The 24,488-nt window shown below is 42.0% G+C and overlaps 1 protein-coding gene across 1 annotated transcript in view; it reads left to right on the forward strand.

Moving 5' to 3' along the window:
• Window positions 1-24,488, forward strand: part of LOC138208921 (protein sidekick-1-like) — a 239,670-nt gene that overhangs the window by 113,552 nt on the left and 101,630 nt on the right. The window contains exon 5 of the mRNA XM_069167153.1: window positions 7,347-7,480. Coding sequence (XP_069023254.1) covers window positions 7,347-7,480 — 134 coding nt within the window. The remainder of the gene's footprint in view (window positions 1-7,346; window positions 7,481-24,488) is intronic.

Here is a 24,488-nt window from a genome sequence, read left to right on the forward strand (position 1 = left end):
GCATCACTGTGTCACTTTTCTAATGTGGTACAAGTAGAAGTATTCATGATTTTATTTAGACTTAAAAAGTACTTGAGTTTCAGACAGAACAAACTTCACTTTTAAACAGCACACGTAATTTGATAAAACTTTTCAATCTTAATTTAGCAGTTTTTTCCCCCACATATTTTAGCAAACAGAAATTAGAATGCTTTTTTTCAGACCATTTTTTTCAGCCATTGCATTTGAGCAAGGGGATTAAGGAATGTTCAGCAAATATACTGTAAAACAAATCTCCAACCCCAGGCTGTGTTAACAATAGCTTCATTTAAACTATGCATGGAAAATCACTAAAGCAGTCACTGTCAAGCTACTGGCGACAGAATGTCAAGAGCTACTGGCTGTAGTCCAGTTCTCAGTCTTAACTCAGTTAGACTGTTTAATCCCATTACAAAAACAGATCTATCACATTTTCCAAAACTACACAGAACTGTTGTTGGAAAGTTGAGTTCTCGTCATTGTCTCTTTTTCTCTTTTCACCACCAGGATCATTCCTGATTTTTTCTTACTCTGTACAGTTACATTACATTAGTACACAATACTTTATATCATCCAAGACTCCCAGCTTCTTTGTGCCCAATTTGCCCTGGATCATCTCAACATGAACTGGCTGCCAGGCATTGTCTAAAAAAATAGTCAACTCCAAACTTTGTATTCACTCTGAGTCACTGAGCATTCAGGCCAGCTAACACGTCCAAACTCACCAAGAGTCCAATAAAGTTACAGGAAATATATTGTATTGTTTGTTTCTAAAACAATAATAAAAAAACTAAAAATGTCCCTTTGGGGATTAATAAAGTAACTACCTAACCTAAAAGCCACACGTAAACTTCCAATCCTCATTAATATGAATATCAATCCTCATTGATATGAATCAATGAAAGGAATGAATGTTTTCAAAAGACAAGAACAAATCCCAAAGATTATACTTTTTCTAATAAGAATGTGTTTGTTATAATCCGACCATTTCGTCGGTCTCATTCTTGGGAATGAGATCTCTCGAGAGGAACCTGAGGGAACTTCATTTGGCGCAAACGTTGACTTGGACTTAAAGCTGTAGTCGGTAACTTTGACCAAAGTAGGAACAAAAAAAGACTTCTGGTCATAAACAGAAGAACAACAACGGAGGAAAGCCAGATCAAACATAAGTTCTCAGAGGAGCCCGGACAACACGAGGATAAACGTGGAGCTGCTTTACGGACGTAGACGGAGCTGCGGCACCTGAGGCGATTCAAACTGATGCCCAAATCAGCCACATTTCTGCTCGACAGGTAATCACCTCTGCTCGGTTTATGTTTGGTTTAATATTCGAACCAAATGAGCCACAAAGCTAAGACGGTGGTGTTTACAACTACACTGCAGGGCACGTCTCGTGTCAGCAGTCGACTAGCGTCAGCTCGCTTACGGTGCTCATGCTCCTGGTGAGCTCGTTTAGTTTGAAAGGTGCAGAGGACGTGTCTCTGAAACGTCCAGGCAGTCGTATCAGTTTCTCCTGATATTTATGGCGTGTGTGCTCTCACAGCTAAATGCTCTCCGAAGTGGCTTACTGCTCTTTTAGCCGATGTCACGACAGTTTCTCATCTCAAACATGTGCGCGCTGAAATAAGCGCATGCTGGTTCTTTTACCGCTCAGATACAGTCAGAGACTTTCCATGTCGACATTTTTTTAAATTTCTGCTTCATGTTGGCAGCAGTGTTGACGTTACACAACATTAATGTGCAGCCTCAGCAGATGTGGTCACTGTCACAGTGTGAAATGTACAATAATCCAGTGAATGTCACTGCAGCAGTGTGGACTGGTGCAGCCTCTTCAAATGCACTCTGGTGTTTACAATGTGAATGTTTGCCACACAGATCTGGATTATGTTTGTCTTATAAAATTGTATTTCTACACTTTTTTTGCAATAAGTAAATGGTTTGTGTCACTTGATTCAAAATGATCACTTGTACATTTTAGACTGGTCAGCTAAGGTTGACGTCTCACAGCTACCACTGCCCTCCTTATTGTTACTGAAAGCTGGAAGAGGCACAATAATGTGTTAAATAAACAAGCACGGCCAAATTCTGACATTAATCAGGATTAATTTAAAAAATACTTTTAAAAAAAATATATTTTTGCCCTAAAGATGAACCGTTATGATCATTCATTAATCCAACTGTGATTCCCAATTTTTTTTCTGCTCGTTCTACAGGTCAGAGGTCACCACAGTGGGAGGATGAGGAATCCTGACTTCCACCATCAAAGTTTATGGTCTATTATGCCTCTGCAACCAACTTACTTTGTTTTATTCTCAAGTTAAATAAAGTTTGACAATATTTCTTAGACATTGCTTGCCTAGTATTTACCCAGTGATTCTAATTTCTCCAACTGTTCTATACTGTTTTAAATTGTCCAAAAAATATTTGTATAATATATTATGGTAAAGTAATACATTTGTTTTTTTTTACATTCATGCAAATAATTAAAATTAGAACACTTCATTGGAGAAGAAATGATGGAAGTGACATAAATATTTGAAAATATAAACTTTGAGAGATATAAAAAACAAATCTATCTACAATTTTGCACAACACCAAAGTATTTACAGTTTACAGAGGTAACAGCAGCTGTATCCTCATCAGGATCTGTGAAACTCACATCTGGCAGCAGGTAACAACTGGCTGATGACATCCTACATCAGGCTGGGGTCGCTGGACAAATGTTGCTCCAACACTCAGATGGAAATCAATTGTTGTTGAATTTTCATGCATGTTTACTCTGGCTCATAGCATCCACAGCTAAACAGCTAACAACAACTACATCAGAAGCAAAAGTGTCGAGAAACAAGATGGTTACTACTGAGGCAACTTACATGCAACCCTCTGCTATCTGAAATTCTCGGGTGTTTGGCCCTGTCGAGAGTTGTATTCCTTCAAAGTCAGCTCTCCTCTTAAAGTTGTCTGGTACAGCTTTAAAGATGAACTGAGTAGATTTTGTTGGTCGAAGGTGACTATGACCTCAAAAAAACTTAATTTGTGGCCATAATTCATACGCTATGAAAACTTTTCACGCAAATGTCAAATGAGATGAAGTGATGACAATTTATATTCAAAAGGTTAAAGGTCAATGTCACTGTGACATCGTAACGCTCCTCAAAAGTAATTTTCTGGCCATTATTTTGCACCATAACTCAGGAGCAGAAGGTGAGAGGGTGACCATATTTCACATTTCGTCAGATATTGAAATGGTGACACTAATCTTGGGTGTCCACCTTGAAACTGTGCTGATTCTAACGATCCTCTTTGCTGTCGAATCGAAGCATCCGCGTTGTCTCTTTGCAGCAACATAACGATTAAGAGCATCGTCTACTGTCCCGGCTACAACTTGTGTTCTATCATGTAAACATGTATAAGGAAATTCCTCAAATTCTGCACTACACACAGTATATTATATAAAACTGAACACTTATAGATGCAAACTGCAACTTGACTGGTTGGCGGAGACAAACAACCCCCAAGCAGTAATTTCAGTTTGATGTCAGCCTTTGTTTGCAGTTGTGCAGATAAAGAAAAACACAAGCCAAAATTAAAAGCTATCGCTGCATTTATTGATAAATACGCTACAGAAGCGTTCTCCTTCTCTGCACTCTCTGTAGCTGAGTTTTATAGTAACCAATTACTTTGGGATAGAATACACCGCACCACAACTCAAGCCGACAGGTAATTTTGAGAGCAGGAATGTTTAAAAATTTGAATACCTCAACCCAACGTAAAGTTTCTAAGAACCAAATACCGAGCTCAACAAACATTTAAACAGCATTTACACAGGTCCAAAGACACTCGTATAACGTAGCATTCAGCAGGTATGGACATGTGTACGTTAGGTATCAGTCAGTCCCACAGAGAAAGTATTCATGTGTCTGCTGACTTAAACACCAAAGTAAACATCCAGTTAAAACAGCTGCGGGGCACGGTGAATGGTCCCAACTGTGCCTGTGTGAGTAAGAGTGTGTATGTATGCAGTGTGATGTGTGGGTGGCTGGCTGGCGCTCTCTTTGGAGATGAAGCTGCCAAGAAGCCTGCTGCCTGGACTTGGTTTACAGTGGAGTATCCCTCCTTCTGCCCTGCCGCCACACTCCTCCACCCCGGGCCTCTGTGTGTCACAGACATTGTGGTTGAAGATGGTGGCACGCTGCCTATCAGAGATAGAGAAGGAGGACAGACGGGAACGGGATGGGCTCTGTTGGCAGGAGAGTCTGTGCCCGGACCGAACACACACACTCGCACAATCTCAGATGTAAAAAAAACAACACATTCACTCACTCCTCTGGCCTGCGACATGTGTGTGCTAATTAGTTCTTGGCACATGTGTGTGTAAGTGTGTTCAATAGTCAGTGTTGCGTTGCGGACACCCGTGAGTGTTTAATAAGTCCTGGGGCCAGACACTTAAATGAAAGACCAATCTGGCTTGGTGCTTTGGTTCAGAGGAGTTGGGGGGTGGGGGGGGGGGACAGTGAGGGGAAATAATAATGTGATAGAGAGACAGCTAGAAGAAAAAAAAAAGCCAAGAAAATTGGAAGAAACCAAGAAAGAAATGTGCAGATTGTAATCTGCGTGAGAATGGAAAATGGGATTTTAGAGGGAGGTTGGATTTATTTTATTATTATATGAGGGGGTGAGAGGATACGGGGAGGAATGCAGAAGGATGGAGTTGATTGCTGTATTTAATTTCTTCTTCCTTGGGAGAAATCATCTTACACACACACACACACACACACACACACACACACACACACACACACACACACACACACACACACACACACATAAGCATGCAGAGTCATGAACAGCTTTACAATTGAGTTTGCCTTTAATTAAAAGCCAGAACAATTTTGTTCACTTTAATTAAATGTGGACGTAAAAGAGACCCGGAAGTGGCATGTTGAAGTATGTTATATTAAATCTGAAGAACATTTTGTATGCAGTCGTAGTGAAAAGACACATTGAAGCTGTCCACCTGCATGCCTATGTTTATATGCCTGCGTGTGTCTGACTATATTGTAACTCTTAGGATGAGATTGTATAACCACCCTCCAGCTACTCAGAACGAATGAGGACATTTTATTATTTTTTTGAAGGGAATTCCAAATGAATCGTGGTCCCCTAATCTCTGTTGCCTGACGTCTTATTGGCATATTCTATTTTTTTTCCCCTCCGTGTTGCTTTTCGAAATGAAAGTTCCATGTGAAGATTTAATGGGAAATGAAGCCTCAGACCTCCCAATAAGGAACAAAACGAAGGCATGAAGCAAATCGCTGTAGCCATCACCCTGTGTCATCACAAGGAGTTTCACATGTAAATAGTACATAGAAATGGGATATGAAATTGAGGGACAGATACTAAATGAACAAATATTTTTAATTCGCCAAATGTTCCGATGTTAATATGTTATCTTAATTAGTCGTGCTGCATTCTCGCACTGCCACCCACTGAGCTCCGCTGACTTTGAGTGGGTGGATTTAGATTCCTCCTCGAACCTCCCAGGCTCTCTCCTCCCTCAGACACTGTAGGCAAGTGGAAGCCTGCCTTCCCTCTCTATTAATCAGCATGTGCCGGGTAGAACAGATGTGATAAAATGGGCGGGTCAGTGCAGTTAATGAGCTTAACAGCTATAAATTCCATTGTAGACCTTAGTGAGGATGCAGAATCCACCCCTGCTGTGCAACGAGAGGGAGAGACAACAGGAGAAAGGTTTGGTTAAAGCCTCTATTTCAGGCAGTGAGATGCGGTTGAAAGCCTACACACACACACACACACACACACACACACACACACACACACACACACACACACACACATACGTGCGCACAAAAAGCAGTGAGCACACAAAGACATAGACTCTCACAAATAGAGTGTCAGTGTTGGGGTTGAGGCTCTGGCTGTTGTAGAAGTTCTCCTGGGAAATCAGACTGAATAAAATTAGACCTGAGGAATTCTGTCTGTGTGCGAGTGTGTTTGTGGGAGTGTCGTCAGAGAACCTCACATTCCTCTCCTCTCCTCTCCTCTCCTCTCCTCTCCTCTCCTCTCCTCTCCTCTCCATCATATTTAGCTCAAGCAATACTTCCCATCTTCATGTGTTGCCCATTTCCAAACCCTTCCATGTAATTGGTTGCTGGATATACAGTAAAGGACGATCATGTTTCAATGTTCGTAGGCACATCAACACAGCGATCTTTGAGTTGTGGATGCTGATAATCACATTGGTTGTGTCTTACAAGTACACACGCATGCAGATGTTGTTTTATCAAAATCCTATCATGTCTTTCCGTGTGTAAGTGCACTCCTTTTCCTCATACAAATGTAGTTAAACATCCAGTATTACCAGTCACAGCTTCCTTTTTCCTCCTTTTTTTTATACAGCCCAATAAATCTGTCCCACAGGGCCCTTCAATGTGAGCGTACTGTATGTGTGTAGTAGGGGCCCGCTGAAACAGGCCGAGTCTATAAGAACAAAAGACAGTCATTTTGCTTTATATACTTTATTCTCCCTTTTGTCATATTGATTTTTATTTCAGCGTCGGCTGTGGTTAGACTATTGAGGGGAATTTCCATCTGCTGATACTGAAAGCACAAGTAGCATCACTAAAAACATCAACCTCCGCTTCCTGCCTAGCGGCATCTGTTGCCAGACCAACAAGTTCCAACACACGAAAATCTGAGCACTACGAATACATATTTCTCACCCTCTTCGCCTCCTTTCTCCCCCACCATCTCCCTACAAAGTCAACTCCTCCTATTATGCTCCCCTGAAAAGCAACAGGAACACAACATCTGTGTGTAAGTGAGTGCTTCTTATCTCTGTGGGCGCGACTGAGAGCAGGTTTAGGTTGTGTGTGTTTGTGTTTGTGAGTGTTTGTGCACCATGATGCTGCATGTTTGTGCCATATTGATTGCTGCTGGTACGTGGGGAAACGAGACAGGATCAGTGTAAAGAAGGAAGAACAGAAGACAATACACAAACAACGAGAGTGGCCAAAAGAATGAAAGATACACAAAATGAGCCACATATCAATCTGAGACAGGAGGAGAGATTTATTTAAGCTCTCCGAATCCTCTTTCCTTTCCGATGCTTGTATTCAGTGTTTCCTTCCCCCCCTTATGAATTCTAAATGATCCATGTACCAAATACTCTTCTCTTGACAGAGTCTTAGTTTGAGCTGTGTTCTTGTCTGAGACGGAGCAACGCTAGAAGGAGGCATGTTTTACTTTGGGATGTTATCATTGTGTTTTCTAAACCCTTGTCTCTGTGTCTTATTTGTGCCCCACAGAGCAATTACTTTGGACAATCAGCTGGTTGTCTTGGCAACCACCGCGACGGATGCTGGACGTTACCACGTAGAAGCTGTGAACGAGATGACGGGGGAGTATGTGACGAGTGCTGCCGTCTACCTGAGCATCTCGGGTAAAAAAAACAAAACACATTTGGACTGAAGCTAAAAGATCATTTGTACGAGCAGACAACTGTGCTTACCCACTGAATCAGTTCAGTGTACACTGAAACCATGCTGCTGGTCGGGCTGTGTAGCGCTCAAACTACTGCTTTGAATACCTTTTGGAGAATCGGAGAATTACATGACACATTATTGTATAAATCTTTAGTTTCCATGCAGTTAGAGGGGGTGAGTGTAACCCAAGTCGTTTTCTGATGTACCCTCAATGCCTCACACGGAAACGATTTAGTCGTAAAGGTTTGTGTTTTAAAACAAAGACATGTTGGTGTGGCTGTAGCCTCGGTAGTGAAGTTTTGCACCGAATGATGAGGCATTTTTTGATACTAGACAGTTTTGGAGCAATTTGGTCAGTGACATAAACGTTTCGAAGCAGGTAAAATCACAGTGGTAATATGGAAAGACTCTAATCTTAAGTGTATTTGTGTACAGTCGCATAGACTCGTGTAGACTGTATAGTTTCTCACGCCTCATCTCACCCACTCTAAACGCATTTGTCCCATTTGTGGCCTTTTTAGGGCTAATTTTACTGCATGTAAACTGTTGAAGCTGCTGTTTGACGTTCATGTTCAACATTTTACAGTACAGAGTTACAGTAGAAGTAGGAGTTGCAGGGTTTGTCTAACACAAGAACTCCAGTTGTTTCTGACCTGCGGTTGAGTGTGTTGTCCAGTGTATTATCCACATGTGAAGTTCATGCTCAAAGACTAAAAACTGGTGGTTGGTCCAGTCTTTGTGGGTTCAGTTGGTCTGTAAGTTTGTCCCCAGCCTTAGTTTTCACTGAATTATTGCCTGAAGTTCCAACAGGCAAGTCCTGTAAAAATGTGATTATGTAAGAAGTATTACCCACATCCCTGCCAGTCTGATGCTCACTGTTGTGAATGACAAGCAGCCCCATGTTCATTTTGGAGGAATCAGGATTCACTCACAGAAACTGCAAAGTTTGATGTATTTTAGCCTTTCGCTGTCGTCTTGCCTTTGTCAAGGCCTTTATCACTGAATCACTTTATTGCTGTATGCTTCTCTCTATATCTCCCTTCCTTGGAGGCCAGAGGATTGACTCGGCTGTCAAACAGTCCTTCACTTGAAGTGTTCACTACGGTTAAATGAGAGTAAGAGGGAGAGAGGTAGGGAGGGAGCGCTCTGTCCCTTGTGGCTCTATAGAGTTTTAATTAGATTCTCTTTACAGGGTTGTATCCTTTGGCATCCTTTGTCACAAATGCGCACACGCGGACACACAGTCACACAATCACATAAATATAGGCGCAGTACCTTGTTACAGCTGTCAGTGTGAAGCGCTCCCCCGGGTGTTTTTAGGAGTGGTAAGGGTATAGTTAGGCTTCACTGATCAGTCTTCGGCCATAAACATCTGCGTGTGAAAGTCGTTGTGTGTGTTTGTTTCTTTTTATAGGTGTGTGTTTTCTACAATAAACATTTCCTGGGTAAATATACTCTGCTACATAAAAGCGTATTTGACTGAGGTATTTGTTATTGGAACTGGGGAGAATTAGAAGGAATTGAATATAAACTGGGGGGGGGGGGGGGGGGGGGGGCAAACCGAAGAGTGAAAATGATGCAAAAGAGGGCAAAATTTGAAAGAGAGAAGACTTCAGAGAACAAAGAAAGACACGTGGAAACAACAGATGTTTATTTTTGGTTCATGTTTTTAGTCAGTACTTTTTCCAAATCTGTCACAGCTCATTGGTTGGTTGGTTTTAGAAACAGAGAAGGTGTTGCAGGTAATAGTGGGAATCGAGGATGTCAAATTTGAATTGAAACGATAGCTGTTTTGGTTTAACAAATCACAGTATTGTCATGTCTATACAGTTTCCTGTCGTACAGTGTAGACAGAGTGTAGGCAGAGTGGGCTTATTAATGACAGAGATCAGCCAGGGTTTGCTCACAGGATATTTGAGGACCAAAAAGAATCCATTTGGGCCAATTTGAGAATAAATTCAAGTGAACTGAAGTGATGAGCAGACCACCTGGTTAGCTGACACAAGAAAACATGTGAATGAGCTCATGGAAAATTGTGTCTTTGTTCATCTCTACCACCTTTTTTTTTTTTTTTACATTTCCTGTCCTATCTCCTCCCTCCATTTCCTGTCTCCTCTCTTTTCCTTTTCCCATTTCATTAAGCTGCCTGCACAGGATCTCAAAGCGCAAGTTCATAGCTGTCAGTCAAATTTCTAAAAATGTTGTCTTTCTTTTCATAAATTCAGCAGAATAAATGAGACACCTATTTTCTATTCTTCACATTTTTCCTTTTGATTCAAGCATTGTGCTCAACAGACAAGAACCAGAGAGAAAGACGAGTGGTAACGACAGGGAGAATTAATGAAGTGAGTCATGGGTGTAGACGGAGGATGTGACCAACAACTTGTTCATGTCGGGGCTGTTGTGGATGAAAGCTCTTTGCAAGCACGGGCATTAACATTTAAGCTATACAGTCACACATGTACAACCTGTTTGTCACTTTCCTGCTGTGTCACGATTGACAGTCTTTTGGCTAATTTATAAAGCCCGTAGGAGCTGAGGAAAGTGGTTAACAGCCAGCTGCTTGACAGATCCATTATCTGCATGTCCCTGACCACTATCCTGTAAGTGTGGCGTAGACTGCTGAAAATAAAAAGCACCAACTGTCATCGGTGGTCGAGCTGGAAGAGCCACAATTGATAGCAGCTCAACAGCTTGGCGAGAGGTCACACACTGTAATCACTGGAAGTACAGCCTGCCTCTAAAATAAACAGCTCCTGGAGCTTTTTATCACGGCCGACAACATATGGTGTTACAGAAGACATTTTCAGTCCGTTATCACCGCGCACTGAACATGACAGATTGACGGAGGTTGAATTTCAAAAAAAGGGAGCGTGTATCGTACAAGGTGCCCAAATATAGAGTCCACACAGCAAATCACATCCCTGCAGCCCCTCCGGGGAGGGATGGTCAAAGTCACGGTGCAGCTCTGGTGTTTTAGTTATAGGTGTTTGATTCACTGCGTGTGTGTGTGTGTGTGCGTGTGTGTGTGTGTGTGTGTGTGTGTGTGTGTGTGTGTGTGTGTGTGTGTGTGTGTGTGTGTGCGCGTGTGCATGCGTGCGTGCGTGTTTGCATTTGACAGAAAGACAGTTCTATTGGCCTCAGGGTATTTCTGTTAGTGACAGGAGATGAGCATCCTTGCTCCAATTAATTGAGCTTCATGCATACCTGCAATCATTTCTGTGTCTCGTTCCCTCTTTGACACACACACACACACACACACACACACACACACACACACACACACACACACACACACACACTCACACACACATAAACTCACACCTAGCCATACGCCGACACACAGCTCAGCCTGTCAGTCAAAACAGCAGTCAGTGTCCCTGTTGCCCAGAAGAGGTGTGTGCGCGTCTATGTGTTTCTGTTCATTTCACAGCGGTGGAGGTCTTTGTAGATTTGTACATCAGACCATTAGAGCAGCAAAATATCCCCAAAGGGAGCGAACACTGTAGGGAGACTCAGACACGCACATTAAAGCGTACGGACGTGCAAACAGAGAGGAGACACGCCCAGAAACACTCGGGCTATGTGTACATTATCAAACGCGTGCCCTTTACAGAATACAGAAACAAGACAAAATGGCTTGAGACCTCCGAAACTCTGAGGTAAGAGGGTTTGATCCCACATGTATGGATTTTGTATATATAGCAACAGAAGTGAGGAGAGACGACGGCATGCAGAGTGTGCAGCAGATAGGAAACCGGCAGAATAACAAGGAGAATGTAGCGCACGCGTACAGCTCATTGCTGATATAATTAACGTGGTACTTTCAATGGTATCTCAGTTCAATAGTTTATCAGTAGCCTTTATCTGTTCTGTAGAGAATACAGTAATGTCACACTGGTTAATAATTGACGAACTGCAAAAATAGCTTAAAATGTCACATGCACGCAGAGTGCTTCACTTCGAAAGATTTGGGAGAGTTGCAACACAGATTTCTTAAAAAAAAAAAACATCAATGCAGCAGAGGCCGAGATGTCCAAACTGTTTTGTCCCTAAATGCAATTGATAGCATCGTTTCGTGAGAGCCTGACTGCCTCGTAAATTATCTTTCTCATTCTACATCTGTCCATTGCACAACGCCACTTTGTAATACGGACTTAAAACCTGCGATCCCAAGCCGACATGACCTCGGTGACATCACTCAGGGGATTTCTCAGACTTGACAAAGCTCCCTCCAAAAAGCACTGAAGACTTTTTACAATTCTATTCTCAGGCTCACTAGTGTTAAAAAAACAAATGTGGAGTTCACCTTTAACATGCTCTACATGCTGTACCCCTGTAGTTGCTGCACTGGCAGACGTTAATGAAAGCCCTTGTCAAGATATAAGTTTCCAAAAATAAGATCTCTTGAATACAAGAATGTTGAGCGAAATTGTTTGAACTTTTCCAGTTGGTCTTTGAGGCTTCGTGGTTCTGCACAGTAATGATTTGAGTTATAAAACCGATTCAGCCGGCTGGTAGGCAGTCATTTTTTCAAGTGATGTATAGACTATGATGAAGGTGGATAGAGCACGAATGCACAGGAACAATCAGATTGAGGCGCGCCAAGACAAGGCTGTGATGCATAGGTAACATAGAGGGGAAGGATTAGCTCCAAGTACATAAATCCATTGTAAAGTAACCTTATAGCCTTTTATAACCTTAATCATTCGTCCATATGTGTATCGGTGAGGGTGTCGGAGTCTGAGTTTGATTACCTCGGCTTGGTGATTGGAGGAGTCTGTCTGAGTTTGATTACGTCTGCTGTCGGAGTCTCCCCTGGTGCCTGCTGCTTTCCATCACTCCATTTCTTCCGTTTATCCTCTTTCCCTCCTTCTTCCATCAAGCGGGGTTTGTTGCCCCGCGGCCCTGAGAAGTGACAGAGCAGCGTTTGTCAGGAGCAGAAGAATAGACTCTGCTGACCTCAGGATAACCCAGAGACACACGCACACACACGCACACACACACGCACGCGCGCGCACACACACACACACACACACACACACACACACACACACACACACACACACACACACACACACGCATGCACACGCACACACACACACACACACTGCCGCACACACTCAGAGTATCGTTTGGGGAAAGTAGACATAAAAGAGGAAAAAGAGAAGTGCTGACTTTTTTTAACAGCATCTGGCTCAAAGACACCGAAGTTACTGCTCCTTTAAAAAGCTTTTAAGAAATCCGGGTTTGATGTAATTTATGGACACTGTGATAAGTGCGTGTTAGAGTGTGCGCACAGTGACAGCATTTGTGATGTTATTTCTGTGTGCGGGTGTGTCATTTGTTTCTTTCTCTAATCGTACTCCCTACCTTCCAGATGTTTCCTTTCCACACCACTGACTCTTAAACGAGAGCCTGCTGTGGATCTTTCTGTGCACGTGTGTGACTGTGACTGTGTGTGTGTGTGTGTGTGTGTGTGTGTGTGTGTGTGTGTGTGTGTGTGTGTGTGTGTGTGTGTGTGTCTTTGCTCCAGGTCCCATCCCAGTTGCTCTGTGGTGCGTCTAATTGGAGGTATTTTAGTGTCCCTGGAGAGAGTGAGTGTGTGATTGTGTTTTCTACGAGATTGAATGTACTGTATGGGGTTGGTGTGTACGCACATGTGTGTGCGTGCATGTGTGTGTGTGTGTGTGTGTTTTAGTGTCGCAGACACCCTCCCCCCCCCGACACCTGCCAGCCCTCATTTAAAAGCTCAAATGTAGGATCAGAGAATCCCCCCGTATCCTCGTGTGCTGTCAGGTTGTTTCCACTGCTGGTGTTTCTGCATTTTGCTGCATCACGCCTTGATAGGCTTCAGAGAATGCCATGGAAACCTTTTTCGAACCAACGTGGCAACGAAATGATCCGTGCAACGAGCCGCCTCTGTGTGCTCGACGTGAGTCTGCTGCTTCGAGCGTTTGAGGAGGAATATATCCCAGGAGAACGGAGTGAAATCAGTCGGAGAAGAATGCGGGCAGACAAGTGTGGAGTGGTGACTCTCTCTCAGACTGTTTGGCTGGTGACCCCTTAAAACAAAACAAATGCCAAATTGGATGCTGTGTTGCTATTCACCACCCTCTGAAAGATGCGCAGGTGTACCCACTCAGCAGTGACACTAAATCGTTTTTCTCCCTCTCATATGACAGCTCTTAATTAATTACCAGCAGAAAATATGGCAATGTTTGGAAGCAGCTGCCAATGGTCTTTATTTAACAGGGAGATAAAAATGGCTCAGAGATTTCAAAGATGTCTTCTGTTAGACTTTTCTCCTCTTAGCTAACAGGGGTCTTTCTCTATACAGAATCTTTTCAGTGGGTACTAAACTATAATTGGCAAGAGCAACAGTTCTCAGATAAGAAGGGCACATTTTAATTTGATTTTGTGTAAGATGGTGTTAAAAGATAAGATGAAGATATTATAATTCTACTGATGACATTTTCATTTTTTTTATGTTTTGTACTGAAGGGGGCAGAGTGTGTGTAACTACAATTAGGAAGTACGAAAATGACAGTTGGAGTGTATTGTCGTCTTCAGTCATAAATCAAATAAAATCAAATGTTTCCCAAATAATTTCAAAGATCCATTGGTGGTGTAGTTCCTCAAATAAGAAGGATTTGTTACTTTTCTCTGTGTTGTATATTTGTAAATTCTCTTTTTGGGTTTTGGACCGACATATGTAAGTCACTTTGTGTTTTAAGAAACTGTGATGAACATTTTTCATTTTGGTGGGGCGACACTGGAGACTGAATAATTAGAAATATGTTGCAGCCCTCCCTATGTTGTGATTGTAATTGATCCACGGTAATCACGGTACTCACTCTGTTCCCACTAGGTGTCGTGTCCCCAGTCTGGCTGAGCAGACGAGTTTCAGTGGAAACCTCAAGCAGCTTTCCACAGGCACTGCAACTTATTTTTGGTCCTTTTATCTGTGCTTGGTTTTGGTTTAAGGCAATCAGATACAGCACTCGGTGCAGAAGACAGATTTAAATGGGCTCTTTTGAAAAACAGGGTTTGGAGACAAAGAAAAATACCACATGGGCCTTAAACACTGCAGTGTTGTTCAGGCTCAGTTACCAAATAACTCCAAAATGTTTTCACAGTAGCCCTTATTTTGAGACCATCTGTGATAGCTCTCGAATATCACATAGCTACATGTTCAAAAAGAAGCTTAGCTTTTGCTGTTATGGGTGAAATTTGTTACAGTTGTAGATGACAGTGACACAGAAAATATTTTGACAGAGAGTTATATATCAGAATTATTGACTGTATATAAAAGTGGACGTAGCTTCCGGGTCTGAAAAATAAGGGCGATGTGGAAGTGCCATGACCTGCAACACCACAGTGGGCCAAATTTTTTCACTAATTCTTATGGTGTCATTCTCTGAAGTCACTCTTTCTTCATAGTTTTCTGGCGGCCCATCTGAAAATAATCCTGTCATTAATTCGAAAATAGGCCTCAAAAAGCCATGTTTTTGGAGTTTGGGTCGGTTTGATTGACAGGCCTGTGGGCGGGACGTAGTGTCCCTACTCAGATCAACCGCTCGCTCGTCCAAATATGATCACTTACGACTACAATGATCTCCTTTGTAACGGAAGTCTGATTATTTGAAGTCTGCAGATGTGGAACACACACGCAAATAATATACTCATAGTATAATCATACAAATAGGCACTAATACTCTGTGGTTTTCATAAAGAGGCTCAGCTAATGAATCAGAGCTTTGATCAATTCCTGCTACAACTGGTTATGTGGAATTATTACATTCAATATTTCAGTTGCAAAGGGATCCATTTTCTTTTTCCTGATCCCCGTCTCTCTGTTTCCTGTCTCTCTCATTTGGGTCTCCCTCTCCGTCCCCTCTATCTTTCCCTCTCTGTAATGAGGCTTCTGTATGCTTCTATAATTAAAACCCCAGTGTACAGACAGAGAGTGGCGTGATGGAAGGATGGACAGGAGGCTGAGTCATTGACTGTGTCAGTATGACAAGCGACTGCGTGCCTGTGTGGATGCTCTACTTGTTCCACCTAGTTGTGGATTTAATTGCCAGCGTGTTTTACAGCATGACACTGATTAGAATGGATGCACATGCATGCGGCCTTGACTGAGCATTTTGCAGATGCACACCCACTCAAACTAAATTTGAATCCTCTTCCATTCACAAATAAAACGGTCAATAGACCAAAAAAAAAAAAAGGTAACAAAAAGGTAGGCGGTGAGAGTGTTGTCCGGTCGCTAAGGAGGTGGACGAAAAGTCACACACGCTGGATGTAACGAGTTTCTAAAAATCAATGAAATGAACAAGTAGCTGCTGTGAAGGTAAAGAGGCCAGAAAACAAGAGAAAACGGGTTTGAGACTGACAAAAGCTATTTCCAGCTGGAAGTTACCAGTTCTGTTCTGTTCTGTGTTTGAGCCAGGAGAGTCTGGGAGGATAAAATGGACCCACAGGCACTTTTTATATCTTCCAACTGGCCCTCAGAGGTCCTGTAAGTGATTAAGATCTCATAGAAAAAGAAATAACTGTCGCTGTTAGCACCCAGCTGGATTATGATGAGCGTGGTCAGTTCATGCAAGATTCTTTACTAAAAGCAAACCGTCACTCTGTTCGTCTTTTTGAACCCCAAAACAGCAACATCATCACGAACTTTTAAGAAGACTGGTTAGCTGGCGAAGGCAAGTTTTGATCGTACACACACCGTGTCATATCAATGCAGAGTAACGCCGCAAGAGTCGACTGACTCAATATTATACTTATACCCGTCCTCACTAATTCACAGGATGCTATGCTAACACTATGCACGCTGTACTCGTACACCAAAGTAAGACACTACTGTGCAGTATCTCACTGGGGTTATCAAGTGGTCACCTCTCAGCAGCGGTCCCACACCCACCGTCCCTGCTCTGCCTGCTTTACATCTAAACTAGTATGGCTTGTGCCGACATACTTTGGCCACTTTATCTTTGCTCAAAGAGTCAAGTTCAACTCATGACCACCACTATCATTTCTTCACCACCACAACCAGAGACAACCCAGCCAGTATGAATTGTGCCCACATACTTCGGCAGAGTTATTATGGTGATTTGGCTATCACACACATAAATGTTGATTCATACTATTAAATCTAAAATGGAGAAGGCTGCTAAAAGCTCTTGGTTTCTTACGGGACAGCTGGGTGAAGGTTGTAGTAATGAGATCATTTCAGTTTTATAGTGACAACGGGGCGCTTCAGCTCAAAACCTGTGAGTGTGTGTGCTGGTTTTTTTTGTGTGCATCAACGTGTCTTGCAGCGTGACTGGAGCAGATGCAGATGTTTTTCTTTGTTGGAATTGAAGACCAGGTGCAGCGGTGTTTAACAGAACAAGCAGAGTGGGGTTTTGGATGCGTTGTTATTATGGAGAAAGTAGGAAGAAACGTAGCTGATGTACCACTGAGGCTGGCTCACGCTCCTCTCCAGACAAACACTCGGTAGGTAAACCCTCTCAACTCCCTGAAGAAAATTAAATGCGCAGGCAGACACAAAAGGCACACGCGATGCTGAATGAGGTGTCAAGTGCACAGATAAGTAACATAGTGCTCGTGGTTTTAATGATCCTGTCAATCACACGTCTGTCGTTATCGGCCCTTTGCTATACACCCTGCAAACCAAGACTGCGTGCCTGTCAGTCAGTGAGCGTTGTAGTCCTGTTAAGTAACTTATCACATTTGATTACTTTTCAAGCAAATGTTTTAAAATGGATAATGAAGATGAAACGTTCTAGAATATAAAGTAATACATGATGAGTAGTTCGTGTAAACCTCCCATCAGAACTCAGCACTGATTACTGTCAAACCTTTAATAAAAGCTCTTTAATAGAACTTGAATTTTGTTTAAAAGTTTTTGCTTTTATAGCACAACCACCAAAACATATCACAGGTATGTCGCTCACGACTGACTGCCGTGAAGACCGGGTTCCCATTGGTCATGAAATCTCTGGAATATCACATATATCTATAATCACAAAATTATAAAACATCTATTCCAGACATGAAAAGTTAGAGGATTTGATCATTTTTTTGAGACATTCTTTTTCTTTGTTGCGTGTTTAAATCTTAGCGACCTTTTATCTAAATATAATATTTTCAGTGAAGTAATTTTCTACATTTCGCAGACAGACGACATTCTCGTGTGGTGAAAAGAACCAAAGCAGCAAAATCATTGTTGTATTTTCCATAATACACATTTTACACAAAAACATATACCAACATTTTGAATAGAAACTTCCATTCGATCACATATTTCTTATCATTAATTGTAACAGATTGCAGTTACATTTATTATGCAATGTAATTATGTAGCTCTGCTAAATGTAACTTACTCCCCAACATTGGTAGTGGTGCTTTATTTTGATACTCACCACTTTGTGAAAACACCGGAAGCTCCATGACGAACCCAACTGGATACGCTGTTCATACGCCGGCTTGTATCAGCACAAACTGTTCAGAGTCAGGTTTTTTTTTTATAAACACTTTTGTCGAGGATCTCGAATATAAATGAAATATTATTGTGACTGCAAACAGTCTGATTGTCTCAGTGTGTCAGTGCTTCTCGCTGGGTGTAACAGGTTATTGGAGTAGCAGATGTTAATTTGAAGCAATGGTCGTGGAAGAGAAAAAGAGAGATTGAGGGGGGAGCTGGTGAATGATGGGGCAGGCCGGCATGGGAATGATTAGATGGAAGGAAGAGAAGAAAGATAAAGGATGGATAAATAGGAGGAGAGATGATGAGGTGCTGAGGAAGGGGAATACGTTCCGTGGTGGAGTGAAGGCAGCAGAGAGAGAGAGGTGAGTGTGTCAGTGGGTGCTTGACTTATGTTTTGTGTGTGTGTGTGTGTGTAGGTGTGAGCAATATGGATACAATTTTTCTGTCATGGTATACATTTTTGTGTTTTATGGAAGTTCAGTTAGAAAACGGATTGATTGTGCTTGTGGCTCAGCAGATAAAGCAGGTCGTTCACTCACTGAAGTGTTGGCTCCCTCTGTCCAACATGTCCAATCCACAACACTGATTGTTAGGCAACTGGTGTGTGTGTGTGTGTGTGTGTGTGTGTGTGTGTGTGCGTGTGTGTGTGCGTGCGTGTGTGTGTGTGTGTGTGTGCGTGTGCGTGTGTGTGTGCGTGCGTGTGTGTGTGTGTGTGTGTGTGTGTGTGTGTGTTAACAGTGCTCCAGAGTCCAAGTATTTCCCTCATATTTGCTCCTAAAAAAGTTATGAGCGAACCATAAAAAATTATTTTGGAGCAGAGTGTTCGAGTAAAGATTACAACCTACTGTTATCTTTTGTTACAAACGATCAATGATTATTAAACGTGAGCAGAATCTAAAGCGCTAACATTTCCTCCAGCCTGCAGCTACTTACCTGCGTTTGCAGATACATTGACCACCAGCCCGCTTGCTCAATAGCAGAACACCAGAATGTTTTATTCTATTTTATTTTTTTGAACTTGCAGCCTTTGTTTTTAGTAGGCATGGGACAGTGTGGCGTTTTAGTGGTTGCTAAGATATATATTAGTATACACACACACACACACACACACACACTACAAAGTTGTACTGCAGAACCAATACATCTGTGAAAATGCAGTTTCAACATTATAAAACCTGTTATAATGTTTCCAAAAGTATTTTCTGTGCTTCAGTGTAAAAAAAAAAAAAAAACATTCAAAGGTTAAAAAAAAAAAATCTCTTGCAATGTTTTATTTAAAGAGCTGTTTCTATTTTAGGGTTTTAATTAGCTGTGGAAGTTAGGGATGGCAATTTCAAGCAAAACTCCTATTCGAAATTCACTCTGCACTTTTCACTTTTTCTTTGAATATTTGCCACCTTCTGACGGGAGTAACGCATTACAGCTATGCGCCGCTAAAAACAAGGGAAATAAGGAAGAACGAAAGTCACATGTACTAATCGATTTTGGAGATTAAAACGACTATTCGAATATTCAAAATTCGTGACCCATCCCTAGCGGCAATGTTTAAAAAGCGATTTTCAGTCTGTCAGATTTTCAAAAGAATCTGTTTCAATGTTTTAAAAAGCTTTTTCAGTGTTTCAAGACCCATCTATAGTGTCTTGTCATTACTAGTGTAATCCACGTCCACAGTCCTTCACTAGTTTTCTCATTATAATACATACACACACACACACACACACACACACGTATGCACACGCAGTATAAATATGTATCTAATGAATTGCCTGTTAATTAACTCTGTGTTACTTGAACATTTTTCACCGTGCTCCTAAATTTATTCATGTAGGAGCTCATGTTATTCCTGGAGAAAAAAAGAGAAGAGTCCTTGTGAGTGAGAGGCAGATTGAATGGGAGTCCAACTGTAAAGCACTTGGGACAAAAAACACAGAGCAGATGCTGTACATTTATTATGATTGACGATAACATATGATTATAAAATGCAGGGCTCACTGACATGTCATTTTGATCCAAATTGTATCATATTTGAAACTATCATGTAAACCTGGGTAGTGCCCAACAGCTCATGATTTGTACTCCAACAGGCTGTCTGACGTGCCGCGACCCTGTAACAAAACGAAACAAAATTCCTGTCATTTTGTTAACGCAAAACTTTTCTTTGGCCCCGTTAGCTGAGTGGTTCAGGCACATACCACACAGTCACACAGTTTTCCAATATTTCCTATCTCTCTCACTGTGAAATATTGAGGGTAAAGGTAAGGCCGGACATATACTTGTTTTCAACTACGCGTTCATGCGCATGATGGTGGCCTCGCATATCCTCCGTCTGTTTGGAGCGTTAGTTGTTTGCGTCCTTAGAAATGAACGCAATGTAAAATGCAATCTACAGATTACCGGTGATGTCTGAGACTGTTCTGTCTGTGCACGGCGGAAAATATGGAAGTGAGGATGGAGGATGCCGTGTTTTGTCCACCTATGATGTCAGAATGAGCAATATAGTGTCCTCCTCCATTGTCCCGATGGTTATTGTTTACATAAGGCAAATTTAGGATGTTGTAATGGTATCATTGTTTTTTTGGGTGTGCCCTCTGGTGGAGTCCTCCAGTACCATGTGGAGTACAGAGGCAAGTATGTGAGCAATAACATTCACAACGCAAACGCGTGGTTCAAAAGCAAGTATATCTCTGTTGGCTACTTTTAAACTGCAAGTGACAGTTTACAGACGAGTTTTTGCTTTAAAATTGATACAAACAGGAAAAGTATGAAATAGAAAGCTTTTTAAAGCTTTTTTTTCTATCTGAGCAAAAAGGACGGCAATATGTCTTTTGGTTTCCCTTCAATCGGTCTCTTGCGCTCTCACTGGCAGTCTCAACTGGGTCACAACACTTTCCACACTAGAGGATTTGGACCCCCTGACAGTTCCCGATATTTAGCCTGCTTGATATATTTCTGATATCTGTCATGCCTCAGCGGCTCGCTCAGATTCGGTCTTTAAAAAGTTCAGGCAATCCCTTAGCGAACACGAAAGCAGCTGTCAAGGAACTGTTGTTTTTTTTGTGAAGCTAAACTCTTAAACTCACATAAACAAGAGGCCCTATAGCTCTGTCAGATGCACAGACCCTGTAATGCTTTATATACGCGTACCAGTAAACACAAATTAATATTTATGCTCAAGCACGTGTGTCCCAGTTGCTCTTTAGCTCCTGCATGTTCAGCTGACTCCGCAGTTTGAATGACCATCGTCTTCATTGGTTGAATCTTCGCTAAAGTACAGCCACGTTCCACATCTTTTACAAATTCACGCACGCATTAGTGTGTGAGCGTGCATGTGTTTGTCCTCCTGCCCCCTGCGCTATCAGGCGTGGACGTAAAGCAGTGTTTTTATCTGGGCTTCAACACAAACAAAGCACTCGCAGAGAATTAGTGAAACAAGGAGAGATAAAGGAAGAGAGGGGCAATGAGGCCGAGCAGAGAAGACAGGAGGACAGGAAGGGATCAGGTACCGGAGAAAGTCAAAGAAAAAAGAGGCGAGCTAGTGTAAAACTCTGGGAGCTTTGAGGACAATAGAGATGGATCGGAAGGAATAACGAGAGGCAGAGTGTAAAAGTTGAAGATTGAGAGGGGATGCTGAAAACAGGAATAGATCAACAGGGCCTTTAATCCCAAAATAGTTTCCGCCCTTCTCCTCCTTCCTCCTCATCCCTACTTACCTCCCCACCACTCCCTCCTCCCCTGTTGGAGTGATTGAAGAAAAGAGGAGATGTGTGCAGCCGTCACGTGTCCTACGCACACTCCCAGACAGCAGTGTGAGCATGTGGACATATTGTGGTCCACAGACAGACAGATGACGTCCATTACCAGGCCGTGCTGTCCGGAGCCGGGCGGAACAGCTGCAGCCAGATCACACTGATCTATCACTGTTCTAATGAATCTGTTAGAGCCAGGCCCAACCAATCAATCTCTGAGCCACTTAATCAATTAAACCATTAATCAGACACAGACCCGAACTGTTCTTGGTCCCTTTGAGGAATCACTTTATATATATGCAGAGACATAAAGACACGGACGCAAAACTGTGCTTATGCATGCAGACACCGAGTCAGTCAGTGTAAAAATAAGATGTGGTTTTCTCTGTTGCAACAAGACAGAAACTAATTTGGCTTTGTTTGCATTTTCACAAGGACTTACATACTCAGGAAAACATTTGCAGGCAAGAACAGAAGTGATTTGAGAACAATCAAAGCATTTAAGTGTTATGAAAGCATTAGCTTCTTTCTTTTTTCTCTATTTTACTGCTGTAAAGTGACTATTTGGGGGTTTTGGATTCTGATCAAAATAAATGTTTTTAAGGGGTCACCATAGTGTGTGGAAAGTAGTGATGGATATTTTGTAGTGTTTTCCTTTTATGATTGTTCATTACAATTATTGGTTGTTTCAATCTCATATTGTATTGGACCAGAGTTCAAGTTCTTCATTATTTACAGTTATTTAAATTAAAGATGAAAGTAGAATATGCGATCAAAATAATCTAAGGGAAATGAGCCTGATAAAGTCTTTGGTTGCTGTCTGCTTCAGACTGTGTAATATCAGTTTTGAGGCATGTCAGTCGGTGAAAGCCTGGTGGATCAGAGCTCTAAAATATAAATAAGAAACAAAATCAAAACAGCTCCAAGCAGAAATATTTGATCAAATCTTCTCATGGTTTAAATATTTCTCTAAACATAAAACAAAGCTTTATAAGGCCATGAAAACCAGCAGACAAGAGCAGCTGCAGAGTGTCTGTGGTCAATAATGTTGTGAGTCAGCAGTCAGTGGACGTGTCTCACACCACAATGGAGGTCCACTGCTTCTGACAAACAACCAAATATTTGATGGTGACCTTTGGTCTGGAAGGGGTCCAAACCTCCACATAATAAATGAGCCTTTACTGAAAATCAGTGATAGTGGCAATAATTGGAACGTGTTTCTGTTGAGAATGAGCTGCACACTGACGCAATCATGTTGTAAACGAGGGGTTTCAAGGAGGTGTCCCAAAGGGGATCTTCAGCCTTCAGCCTTCAAGGAAGAACCAGAGGAAATGCCAGCACACGTTACCCTCCGTTGATCTGTCATATTCTCTTTGGCCTCGTCCCTTCACTCACTGGCGTGTAGTAAGTGAATGGACGGTGTCAGAAGCAGAAGTTTCACAGGGGGGAGTGAATGTTCAGCTGGAATACCACTTGTTTTTAAAGGAGCCACTTAACGTTCAGTGTCCTCTTATAAATGAACCTTATTTACTCATGCTGAGGGTGTCCTCAGCTCTGTGCGCCCGAGAAGAGATAGCACAGAGGATTGTGACGACGAAGACAATGAAGAAGTAGCGTGAGATAAAGGATTACTCTGCAGCATTCTGGATGAAGAAGAAGGAAAAAAGGGATAACAACCTGATTTAGTGATGTTGCATCTCCTGATCCTGTCTCTTGTGGCCCCTTCTCCACCTGGTGCTCCAACCTGAGGTGGTGGGTGCAAGACCGACACACACACACACACACACACACACACACACACACACACACACACACACACACACACACACACACACACACACACACACAGTCACACACACTGCCTTTTTGAGCAACACATTTTGAATTCAACTTCCCCCTGTCTGAAGGCCGTTAGACACCGACGGCCTTTATTTCGAGCACATCAGTTCAATAAGTAGAGATCATTTGGAGTGGAAAACTATTTATTGAAGTAATGACAGTTTACCATGGTTGGACATGCAGAGTCCCTAGCTTTGTCGGTGTTGGTCAGCTCACCTGTATCATCAGATCTGAACCCAAAATATCTCCAAACTAAACTCCTCTCTGACTGGCTTCCTTCCTGTCTGTCCAGCTGTTTGCATCACGGCTGACTGATGTGCCCTGTGATACATCACGTTAAAGCCTCTCTTTGGCAGTGTTAAAGAAAGAAAAGCATTGGTTTGTGACAGTAAATAAGTGTACCTATAAGTGTACCACCTATTGCTGTACCACTTACTATCCGCTGTTGTACTACCAGATATACATAATTTATTCTGACTTCTATTTAAACCTTTTTTTTTTTTTTTTTTAAACAACTGTCAGACATTGGCCTCGCTGCTGGCGTTAATAGTTTTGTTGTGAAATAGTCGTTGGCTAGTATTTGGCATTTTCATTTCATATATGCACCATGCCTGAAGTGTGGAAAGACCTTAAGACTTGTCTTTCATCCGTCTATTGCCTTTTAACATTCTTCATTTTAGAAGCTTCAGAAGCTTCTTATTTTTTTTTCCTCCATCACAGGAGCAAACTTGCAGAAGCAGCACTCTTCCACTGAATTGGAAATGATGTATCTTTTTATGCCATCATTAAGCTCTCAGTATGAACTGAACATCTACATCTATCTCCCTTTCTCATCCCATGCCACTCTCATGCTTTATTCTGTCTTCTTCCCTGTATCCAATC

The sequence above is a fragment of the Embiotoca jacksoni genome, unplaced genomic scaffold, assembly GCF_022577435.1.
Source record: "Embiotoca jacksoni isolate LCO1_2020_lvr unplaced genomic scaffold, fEmbJac1.0.p SCAF_4, whole genome shotgun sequence".
In the NCBI taxonomy this organism is placed as follows: Eukaryota; Metazoa; Chordata; class Actinopteri; family Embiotocidae; genus Embiotoca; species Embiotoca jacksoni.